The following is a 12,045-nucleotide window of genomic DNA, read 5'->3' as shown; positions in this document are numbered from 1 at the left end:
ACAATAACGCAGTATTTTTAAAATGGCTTGTCTGATTACAAGCACGGTACATTTATAAGCAACGCGCTTACTACAATGCCGTCCTTATAGACCGAGTTGCTCCGAAGTTTGTCTCGATTGTTTGCATAACCGCGGTTCTATGCCGTTGGCATCCGTCGTTCGGCATCCCGCAGAACTACGGCAGCGGCATACTACCCCCCCCCCCCCTCTCCTACACCTTGTGATTTTTTTCTTATTTTTATTTTTAACCTCGGCGGCGCCTTCGCGGCCGCCTGCTGTCTCCTCACCCTTCTGTTTTTGCTTCTGTCGCGGTCGGCGACTCAGACGGATATTCGAAAAAACGCCTCTCTAAGTTGTGGTGCGTATTGACGCTGGCGCGATGCGTGTGTTCACTGCAAGCTTTCGCATACGAGCTTGTGCGCCTGTCGCACCTCGTGCTCCTACACTAAACCTTTTGCAATACTGTCTTCAATGTCTAAATACACGGACGCCTTTGCCCGAAACTCTGTCGACAAGGGTCTGCAGGTCAGCGCAGCACACAATTGTACACGATAGACTGTGCGCCCTCTCCCTCCATACAGAGAGAGGGAAAGAGAATAAACTTTTGAAAGCATTGGTTCGGAAAGCCAGCCAAAGCAGGAGGGCCCACGTAACTGCGGCCACAGCGGCGCCTCCCTGAGCCCCGACACGACGATTTGCGCCGAAGAAAAAGCACGTTCGCTCTGTTCTAGGGAGCTCTGTTCTAGAATAGGGGGTGGGGCCCGGGTGGCGCCGCCGCCGCACTGGCACCTGTTGGCGGCTAGAGAAGCCCAACCATAGGCGCCGACTACCGGGGGGCTCCGGGGCCCGAGCCTCGCCACCTAACGTGTCATTGCCAGAGTTTTGTCACCCACATCATTTGAGCTTTCTTTTGACTTATCTCGACCTTTTCACTTGAAATTTTATTGGGGCTAATAGCTTACTGCATCATTGTTGGCGCGAACGTGCACGGATTTTAATTCATACTTTGCTTTATTTCTGCAAACCCTGACAATGGGAGGACACGCGCATTAGAAGTACCAGCGGCGGCTGCCCCATCCATATTTTCTCACATCAACATTGTTTTAAATTTCCACTGTAAACACCCTGCAGATACACAATATATTTAAATGTACGTATACATAGGACAAAGTTTATTATATATCTGAAGAGGAGGAGGTAGCCAATGAACGATTATTTCTAAACGTATGTATAGCTTATGCCTAGAGAATGAATATGTTGCTGTATATTCACCTCGCTTCAAAACGCTTTGCATGCTTTTTTGGCCGTGGAAAAAATCTGCAGATTTCAGTGAGCCCTTCGGCAGGGTCTTTTATTAACGGCGTGTGAGATCCACGGGAACAATATATCATCCAGTAATCAATGCTAACGACTCATGAAAAAAAATCTCATAATTTACAACATTTATTTGGGGAGGAAACATCATCACTTGCACGCAGAGGTCATATATATATACTGGGTGTCCCAATTAACTATCACTGATTTAAAAAAGAAGGGGCAATTGTGTTACCCGAACAAAACCTAGTGCATATTGTTTCCAGTGCAGTGCAGTAGCTGCCAGTAATTTTTTCATTACTGAGGTTTATCTAGGTAATTGTAATTATCTAACTCAAGACGTACTATCCTAATTAGCAAAATGTCAATGAGACATTTGTAGGCACGGCCAAGGGACATCTAATTGCGGTATTTCCAGCGACGTACTAATTGCCTACTAATTATTTCCGACTAATAATAAACCCTGCAAAATATTAAAAATACCACGTGACTGCGCTTCCACCCGCATTAGAGTTACTAGAGAGTTTTAGAATAGGGGCCCCAATAGTTTGGGGCCCCAAACAGCTTTGCGGGTGTTAGCGTTGGGGCACGTAGGAGTGAAGAGTTTTAGAATAGGGTTTTATGTTTGCGAATAGCGTCTTGCGCTGACAGCGCCACTATACGGCGTCAAAGAAAAGCTATTAGAAATAATTAAATAAAATATACCATTTTATGATAGGAATAATAATTTTGACTTGCGTGTATTTGCGTTTAATTACAATTTAGAGGTTATTCTGTAAGCAGCAAATAATTAGTTGCGCTTAGTTTTGAGCAAACCAACTTTACTATTAGTCGGATACAACTTTAGAAAAAAGGGGGCGTTTACTCCTCCGAGGCGGAGGCACACGAGCACCCACCAATGGGCGCGCACTCTGGACTAACGTCATCAGCCGGACGGCCGGTGAGCCCGCCGACGGAGAAGATGGCCGCCCGCGCTTCGAACTGGGCGAGGTCGCGTCAGCTGTGTGCTTCAGCCCCTTGTCAGAGTGAATTCCAGAACTGTTTATGATGGTCTATCATGCCGGAAATATTACTACGAGCTTACGATGCGGCATTTGTGCTGCGTGCGCTTATTCTGAGCCGTGATCCGGCGAAGGGACATTGCAGCGAGCATCGCTGTCGCTGCGCTACGCGTTGACTTAAAACAGGATCCCGCGGCGACCGCTACGAACACACATCCTGCGTGTTTGTTCCATGTTGTTTTATTTCGCTCCCGAGTGACGTGACGACGAGAAAAGTTTTCCAAACTGGTGCCTAGTGTTAGCGGCGGGTGTGTTCGCGTACAGTGTCGCTGCGTTTTTCGTCGGACGGGGTGAAGCGATGGAGCAAAACCATTCTCAGGAGAAATAAGAAAAGTGTGCGCGCATGAAACAAACCTACGAGTGTCTCAACAGAAATATTTGCAGAAGAAGCCTTCAACGCAAAGATTTGTCAGCGTCAACTTAGCGTGAACGATCATTGTCAGCAGTGAGATAGCCGAGCGTCTAGCGACGGTGTTCGAGCGTTGTGTAGCACAGTCAATTGATTGCTGTCCACCAGTGCTCACTGCACGCGCAAGCTGTAGAATGCGTGCTATGAAATTGTGAAAACACAAAAGCCAAAAATATAAATTTTATGCTATTTAAAACCAAGGGTATTTATGAAGCATTTTTGTACCTTCCTGCCTCGACCGTATTCTCGCCCCAGGTTTGTAATGGTTGTGATAAATGCATTGTTTTATATAAGTACTTTTTCAATAGCAACTGATTCATTTTAAGCTTGGAAAACGAGTAGTAGATACGCCGTGTACATGTAAACAAGCGCAAAAGCCATGCGGAGCTGCTCTTTCTACTTTCGTCACTTGCAATGAAGCTAAAGAGCAGGCGACGGGCAGCGTTGTAGAAGGCACGGGGTTATTTTTCTGTTGCTATCCGGCATGTGCTGTAGCACATGAGAGCTCTACTAAACCAGTCATCAAAATACAAAAGTATTTAATTATACCGGGAATTGCGCGTTTCAGGAGCACGATTTTTCGAGCGGGACTATTTCATTCGCGGAGGCAATCGGCTGTCGCGCTTCGGTCATCTGGGCGGGGCTTCCCCTTTTTTCTAAACTTGTATCCGACTTATAGCCTTCACCAGCCAAGCTTAGCCGTGTTAGGCCTACGAGCCATAAAATCCACAATCGAATTCAAAATCAGCGGCGTCTAATGAGTCAATCTTCATAACACACGCTAGTTGGGAGAAAGCGATAACCTCAGTCACTTCTCCTAGCTTGCGAACTTCACGCGTTACCGCGAATCGAACCCAGTTTTGTGCTAGGTTAGAGCCGTCGCTTCGAACATGCGTTTCCCCGCAGGCCGGCTGAGGCCGGTGAACAATAGAAGACAGCATCCACGTGACCCTGCGTTCCCGGATGTTAGTTCCCTAAGTTGGTTTCCAACTGTCCCTATGGGGCCACTGAATACCTAGTGTGTCACGTGATTGGAGAAGTTTCTTCCCTGTATTGCTGCCGGATTATACAACAACCCTAGTGCGTGCAATGTCGGAATGGCGCACGTCTGTGATCGAGCTGCCATCGGCGATGACGATCGTCGCTGCGAATTTTGCAGCAAACTATTCGTACAGAGGAAGAACATGCTGCAACACATCAGGAACGTTCACAAAATGGCCGTGGATGTCAAGAAATTGATGAAATGCGACGTATGTGGCACTTCCCTGCCTACAATGGAGAAGTATTCGGTGCACCAGATCGCTGCGCACAACTTCGAGGCTGATTACGTGCACCTGGTGATCCGGAACAATAAGGGTGAGGAACAGTTTTATTAAGTTTATTCTCAGTCATCGTGAGCAAATGACGTTTAAACGCAATATTATATCTTGGACTTTTTTTAATTTCTTGTTGCGCAGTGTGCCTCCAAAAAGGCAGTTGTTTATGCTTTTCGGGCCTTTGTTTTCTCTTTCTCTATCTGTTTCGCGAAGAGCAGCTTTTGCGCAGGTGCCTAATTTATTTCCTTGGGGTATTTTGAAGTTTGTATCCTCGTTAAATATAATTTGTTTGTTTATCCATCTATAGTATAGTCATGTGTGCGCGCTCCCAGCGATGCGCTACATGACATACGTTTGGCATTGTCTGCTTTCCTGCACAGCAAGTGGAGTGAAATTTGACGTTTGTACATCTTATTTTTTTAAGCGACAGGAATAAGCTGTTCTGCGTTCTGACGTTGCTCTGTGCCACATACGTGCGTGGCCTAGTCTTCGCCTCAGTGCACGTTGCAATGCGGCAGAGACGCAGAACCGGTACCATACATGAATTTGCGGATGTCGCCGGGATGGTTTCACAGCGTATTGTGGGCAAACTCTTTAGCAGTACATTTCATAGAATAGAGCGAAATGTGACGCTCGCGCAACCCCCCCCCCCTTTTTTTTTTTTACTTAAACGAGAGGAGGGATTTGCTCTGCGTTCTGACGTTGCTCTGCGCTACTTGCGTGCGTGGTGTAGTCTTCGCCTCAGTGCAGGCCGCAATAGGTCCGAATGCAGGCCGACGTAGGTCCACGACCACACTTGCAATTGCGGCTGTCAGCGGCTTGGTCTCCCGGCGTACTTTGGGAAAATTCTTTAGTAGTACCACAGTCCCTCAATAGAAGGACTCTGGTTGTAGATTTCATAAAGTAGAGCGAAATTTGACGCACGCGCAATCCTTTTTTCTTTAAGAAGAGTGTGTTAGGAGGCTACTTGGTAAGACATCTTTTTGTGAACTTAAACTGCGCTTGAGAAAAGACACCAACGTAGAAGAAGACAGGACGAACGCAGACTAGCAACTGGTTTATTGAAATCACACATAATGCTGCCTCTTCGAACCAGGCGCATGCCCAAGCCAGATCATAACCGCGTGACGATGGAACACTCCCTCGCCAAGCCCCTATCTACAGTAAAAAATCAAGCTCTTCTTGAAAAGAAGGAGCTTTTCAAGAAGAAACTGAGAGAAGGGATTCACACTGTTCTGGGGCGTAGCTTGCACCATGTGCTCTCAGTTCGTCTTTGTCTTATCGTAACAGCATTGCTATGAATGTACAGTCTGATTCAATATTGAGGAAGGAGTGAGCATAGATCATGCTTAAGTTTCATATTTGTTTCTTATTAAAACAAAACTAATAGGATAAATTTTTTGAAGTTATGGCGCATTGCATTTGAAATTCAATTTTAACATAAATTTGAGCAATATCAAGGGTGACCTCATGACACAGTCGAGTTGAAGGTGAGGGAGTAAAATAAATGCTACATTAGCCCGTGTCCAAAGCCTTCAGAGTGATTATTTTTGTTTGCATCTCTCTCCCAATAGTACTTGTCACTATCTAATGCTATTTTGTGCTTTTATTACAGAATTTCATGAATGGAAAGCAGAAGAAGAGGGTAGCCAAAACTGCTGGTTCACTTTGCCCAGGGACCCCAAAAAGCTGGCCAGTGGAGAAACAAGGATCCACTATTACTGTAATAGATCAGGCGAGGCAAGGAAAAAGGAAGGTCATAGTGACCGTCGGGAGAAAAGTCAGGGGAGCTGTAGGTCTGGTAAGATATGTCTTTCATTTATTACCGTCACAATTACCGTCCGACACCTGAAGGCACCACCATAAAAGTCAGGTATCAAAGAAACCATTACGGTCATAAACCAGAAATTCAGCACTTGAGAATGAGTGACAAGAAAAAGGCCAGCGTAGCAGAGAACCTAGAAAGGGGTGTGCCCATGAAAACCATTCTAAAGCGAGTAAGAACATCTGTGGCATCCAAGCTGAGGCCCGTGCACTTGGCAGAGTGCTCAACCCTGCATAACATCAAACAGCAGTTTAACATTGCTGCTCCTGAACATTGTCACACTAATGACGCTATCAGTGTAGACATGTGGGTGCTTGTGATGAAAGAAAAAGGTGAAACACTTGTCCGCCTGTACAAGGCACAAGGTGCAGTGGACCCAAGTGGTACATTTCCTTCAGCAGACTTTGCTCTTGTTCTGATGACAGAGTCTCAGAAGGAACTACTAGAAAAATTGGGCCCTGCAGGTACTGTATGTCTTGACTCGACACATGGAACTACAGAGTACCAGTTTGAGCTGACCACTCTTCTGGTGCTAGATAAAATAGGATCAGGTGTAGCTATAGCTTATTTCATCTGCAACCGGATGAACGAGCAAACTTTGACAGCATTCTTCAAATATCTGGAGTCGGCCATGGCCAAAAAAGTGGCTGCTAAGACATTGATATCTGATGATGCGTCGCAATTCTACAAAGCATGGTTCATGGTCATGGGTGCCACAAAACAGAAACTTCTCAGTGCCTGGCATGTGGATAACAATTGGCGTAAGAAGATACTCGAGTGTGTAGAGAAACAGCTAAGGCCACATGTTTACCATAGTGTGTGGCTACTCTTAGAGTTCCTCGCGGAAAAGGCATTTGAAGATTATTTTAAGCAATTCCTTTCTAGTGAGGAAGAAAAACTGAGGGACTTCCTGAAGTACTTCAATGACCACTATGCAGTTAGGCCGCAAGAGTGGGCCTATTGCTTTAGGACTAGAGCAGCTGTCAACACTAACATGCACCTTGAGAGCAAGCGCAGGACGTTAAAGCATACTATGCTGGAGAGAAAACAGAATAAGCATGGTGACAAACTTATTTCTGCCCTCATGGACTTGACAAATCATTTTTTAATGAAAAGGGCTATCCAGATGATGAAAGGGGCAAAGGGTAAGAAGCTGAGCAGAATTCAGAAGAACCACAGGTCTGGCAGTGAAATGGCAGCTTGAGCCAAATTAAATGAAGATGGCTGTGCCAAATTAAATGAAGATGGCATATAGACTGTGCCATCTCAGTCTATTAAAGGGCTCTCATATAAAGTGTCAAAAGTGGGAGATGGTGCTTGCTGTCCTTTGAGGTGTAAGGAATGTGCAGTGTGTGTGCATACTTACATGTGCACTTGCTATGACCATCTTATACACTTTACAGTGTGCAAGCACATTCACTGTGTGGTCATCGCTAATCCAACTAGCAGCAACAAGGCCCATGAGAGCTCACCCGAAGAAGCATGTGAGGCAAGTCGGGCATTGCACATTGTACAGAGTATAACAAAGCTGGAAGCAGCCAAAGCAGTGTAAAGCTCAGCACTCTTAAGAGCAAAAATGGACTCGGTCAGACAGGCAATATCAGATGGTGAAGTCTCTGAGGGTGTGGCTGAGAAGGCAAAACAATTTGTTTGAGCCAGTTTTCATGCTTGTTGAAAGTGAAAGTGACCCAAAAAGAAAGATGCCAGACCATTCAAATGAACCAGCGAACAAAAAAGTTGTGCACCTGTTAAGATTTCACTCTACAAAAAACCCTAGATTGTCGCAGCCATCATCTAGCCTTTCAAGGCCCACTGAAGCTCAAAAGGAAGTCCTTAAATAACAGCTTAGGGACAGCAACATAGAAACAAGAGATAACCATGTCAGCAGGGCACGATTACTGGTAACAAGCCTCCAGTGCAGTTAGGAAGAGAGAAGTGGTGCAGTAGTGCTGTGCTGTCATGCCTTATTGAAGCAGGTTGAGGGCTCGCATGTTAACAAATCATGACATGTGGTCTCTGATGATTAGCCCGTCTGTTTTTGTCTGTGGTGTGCAGCCATATGTCACAGCTGGATGGTATGTGTGTTAGAGCACGAGAGATGCCTTCATGCTTGTTGTATGAGCTGCTGGTAAGTGTTCTGTGAAGATAGGTACAGACCCAGTGGTCATCTCTGGTATGTGGCAGCTGTTGGATGGTAGTGTGTTAGAGCACGCCTCCATGCTTGTCATATGAGCCGCTGGTAAGTATGTCTGTACATAGATGTAAGGAAGTGCATTGGATGGTGTGTAGTGTTTCAGTGTGCAAAAGCCTCCAATGTGTTTTGCTACTTATAAATTTGTGTAAACACTCAGTAGCGCAGTAGTTATGATGTTGCACTGTTGAGCACGAGCTTGCGGGTTCAATCCCAGCAAAGGTGGCTGCATTTCAGTGGTGGTGAAATAAAAAAAAAAAAGTGTGTTGTTGAATTTAAGTGCACATCACAAAACCCGAGGTGGTCAAAAATATTACTGAGTCCCACACTGTGGCATGCCTCATAATTCGATCTAGATTTTGTGTTCCATGTGATGTTCTTATTGCCCATTTGAATAAACTTTTATTTTTCAGATTACCAAAATAGAGGGCATATGCAGTGGTATTGTGTGCAGTCTGGATAAGTTGCTCTGGTCATGAGCACTCAATTAAAACTTCTGCATATTTGGCTGCAGCAGACAGTGTCATAATGATTGTAAAGACTATGCAGAAAGCTTTAGGCCACTCTACATATCAGATCAGTTTTATATTGCATCCCTTATGGTGCATCTCTTACTTGAGTAGGCATAATAACAATTGGCAATGCTTCCTTGCACATTTAATATTTTTCTTTTTTTCTTTTGGAAGAGTAGCCTTCGAAGAATAATCTACAACAGTGCTCCTACCTTCTCTTTCACTGTCTCCCCATTTCTTTTCTACACTTCAACTTCATTCTACGCACTTTCTTATTCTCCTCTTCATCCTACATTGAGGGTGTGGGAAAGTGAGCTAAGCGTGCATAAAGATTGCTGTGCCGAACTTAATTGCGGCACTGACGAAAACAAATCTTAGTCAAAAGGTTCACTCCAGCTACATTCCCCCTCCAAACACTGTTTATCACTTCAAGCCTTCATATTCCTGTGAGCTTTTGTCTTGCTTAACAGTTGTAATAGTCATACTATTTATTACTATCAATAGCCAGCATACATTTAGCACTGCAAAGGGCTGTTTAGAAGATGTGCGAGTTTCTACTTCCCTTATGATAAATACTCCAGACATTCAGTCTCTATTTTATGAAAATCTTTCAAACATTGCCAGTGATGACCACCATATAGGTTAATGTCGGCATGGGACTGAGGCTTTCCCGCAAAAAGAACAGTTATGTTGTGCTCATATCATGTGACTGGCAGTTTCTGCTGTAATTTTTGCACTTGTCAACTGCACTGTGAAGAGTTCATTTCTGTGAATATGTGCTGGCCTGATTCTTCTTGTTCACGCATTTCAGATCTTGTGCTATGAGATGAGGAGGTGTAAAATAAAAACACCGTGTAGATTTCACAATGCCTTTAGGAAACCACGCGAAGCTTGGAGATGAAGCATTACATGCACCTTGAACCAAGTGTCTGGACACAGCGAGTGAAAGTTGTTTTGTCATGAGCGAGGGTGTCGGTGTTACTTGTAACTACCTTTAAATAAAGGTTTGTTTCAAAACAGTGGCTCAACTCTGTGTTTCCCCCGGTAAAAAACACAACCATTGGGATTTTCATGAGCGAGGGTGTCGGTGTTACTTGTAACTACCTTTAAATAAAAGTTTGTTTCAAAACAGTGGCTCAACTCTGTGTTCCCCCGGTAAAAAACAAAACCATTGGGATTTACAATTCGCTTTTTAAACATAATTGAACAACATGAATAAAAAAAACTTGATGAATCAAGATATAAGCTTGCCATACCATGGAAACACTTGAAACTCCTTTTGAGAAGCTTACTCATACACGAACACACTATAGCAATTATTTTCAATCGTATATCCACAATTTGCCGTGTCACCACGTCAAGTTTCAAGGCAGATTTTTTTTAGACTCCAGGAAGCTATATGCCTAATTCTATCCATTGTTTACTGCGTTGCATTTGATTTTCTATAACAAATAAAATTGAATTCTCCATTGATTGCGCCGACGCTCACATTATAATTATATGCTATTATTATTGACTAGTCATATATTTTCTTGGCGGGTGGGGGCTGCACTGGTGGCGTTCTACGAATTTGCGCCGCGTTTGTGCGGGTAAGCTTAAGTGCAGAATTTTTTTGCGCGTTATGAAAACAATGCACTGCAGGTATTTTAATTAATGCAACGAGCTGTATGAAATATCGGTCAAGGGGTTGGAAACGTCGTTATAGAGAATCCCGACGATTTTTCTTTTGCGTGTGTGTATTTGGAGTTGATTCACAGTTTTATTTGTTTATTTTGGCTACATTGCGCCAATTGCGCTTCCATAGAATAAAGAAACGCGCTTCCACGCGCTTGCCGACTCGATCGCAAGGGGACAGCCTGATCAACATCAATATCAGCAGCAATGGCGGATTTGCGCTTGCCATGGCGCTTGCAAAGTTTTCAATAGTTTTCGACTATTAAGTGATGCTTTTGCTATTTTAACGTGTGGAGGTTCATTGTACGTCTGTTTTTTCAAGTTTGGCATGTGTTTTAACACATGTGAAGGTGTAGTCTTTTCTTCTTCAGCGGATATTTGTACAAGACCCCGTTCACCGTCTATCAGGTAAGATGTGTACGTATGCTACACGCAATCGTAGTGCTTCACTAAGCCACAGTGCACTACAAAGTTAAGCATGAGCGGTACACAAAATTCACAAGTTCTTAGTATTGCCAAGAACAACCATTGCTTGGTGAAGTTCTCACAGGCGTTGTAGAAGTTGTTGGGCGCGGCAGTGCTGAACATAGCGTTAGCGGCTTAAATCGTGTTTTTTACTAGTAACAACGTGTCGCTATTTCATATTATTGGCGGCGTCTCCAGGACACCAAATCGGTAACGGGGACACCAGAGCTAGAACGCGGACTGGTCCATGGGTTGGGGCTCGCCGAGGCCTGCGCGTGCTAGTAGTATATCTTGATGTCTGTAGGCTGTGTGTAAGTCGTACTTTCCGAATTTTCTGACGCATTTTAAGATCAGCTGTCCGCTTTCGCGGACAAGGCTGGAGTCAGGGTGGTCCGTGAGTTGGGGCAACATAACCTGCTTCCAGTTTTGATCCCTCCGCTGCCCCTTGGGTACCCTGCCGCCTCCTTGATTATAATCTAATGCTCTCCTGAGGCCTCTGTTTGCCGGTTACATGTGCTCTCTGGAGCACTACTTGTAAATGAATCCGATCTATTGTCGCAACAAAAAAAGCGCCCCGCGACTTCTGCAACACCAGTCAGAACCTTGCCCATTGGTTTACATATGTGTGGCCGCAAATATCTGAAACTTAATGCCAGTTCAACAGGTTTGTTGGCAAGGGTGTCCGGTCGTTGCTTTGTGTTGAATCGGCCTTTTCTCAATTCTTAAGAATTTAATTGGAATGCACCTGACCAATGCTGCTTTGTGGTGCTTGCCACCAGTCCCTTGGACAGGGAAGACATATGAGAATCCCTGTGCATACACTTTATACGCAGTGGTGTGACCGCTTCCTTTGGGAAACTACCACGTTAGCGATATTGTGAGCGCAATGTGACTTTCCTTCATCTTCCTCATCCGTACGTAGTGTGTGTCGCTTCTTCCTCGTCATAGCTCTAGCTCGGCAAGAATAAAGCGGTTCCTTAGAAGTGGTGGAGGTGCTGGGGTTCTGCATACCAAGGACGTATAAGGTAACAGTGTTTGTGCCTTTAATATGTCTCATTCCATCATTTTGAGACGTGGTGGTGTTCATGCGTTAGCACAGTGCAAGGACATCCACAATGTAAGAGGTACATGATTCTCGAATTGTATACTCTCTCTGGGCTTTTCTCGCGACCTCAGCACAAGTAGTGGGAGCATCAAAAAACTGACAAAGCTGGTGCATGAATGTTGCCCAGTGTTGGTGTTCCTTGGTGTTGAAATTATCCTTCCTTTCTCTAAATC

General features: G+C 44.6%; 1 protein-coding gene across 3 annotated transcripts; it reads left to right on the top strand.

Moving 5' to 3' along the window:
• The first annotated feature begins 3,835 nt into the window (after nt 1–3,835).
• LOC126544878 (uncharacterized) lies at nt 3,836–9,650 on the top strand. 3 transcript variants are annotated; one of them, XM_055062140.2, is made up of 3 exons: nt 3,836–4,140; nt 5,716–5,901; nt 9,440–9,650. In XM_055062140.2, the coding sequence occupies exons 1-3, from the start codon at nt 3,882–3,884 to the stop codon at nt 9,451–9,453; spliced, it is 459 nt and encodes a 152-aa protein (XP_054918115.1). In that variant the 5' UTR covers nt 3,836–3,881; the 3' UTR covers nt 9,454–9,650. The 3 variants fall into 3 exon arrangements, 2 of the variants coding, with proteins under 2 accessions (XP_054918115.1, XP_054918113.1); XR_011893583.1 differs by having other exon boundaries at nt 3,857–4,140; nt 5,716–7,414; XM_055062138.1 differs by having other exon boundaries at nt 3,857–4,140; nt 5,716–9,650.
• Nucleotides 9,651–12,045: the final 2,395 nt, after the last annotated feature.

This window comes from Dermacentor andersoni, chromosome 1, assembly GCF_023375885.2.
Source record: "Dermacentor andersoni chromosome 1, qqDerAnde1_hic_scaffold, whole genome shotgun sequence".
NCBI classification, from domain to species: Eukaryota; Metazoa; Arthropoda; class Arachnida; order Ixodida; family Ixodidae; genus Dermacentor; species Dermacentor andersoni.
Note: the sequence above shows the minus strand (reverse complement) of the source record. Positions and strands in the feature narration are given on the sequence as shown.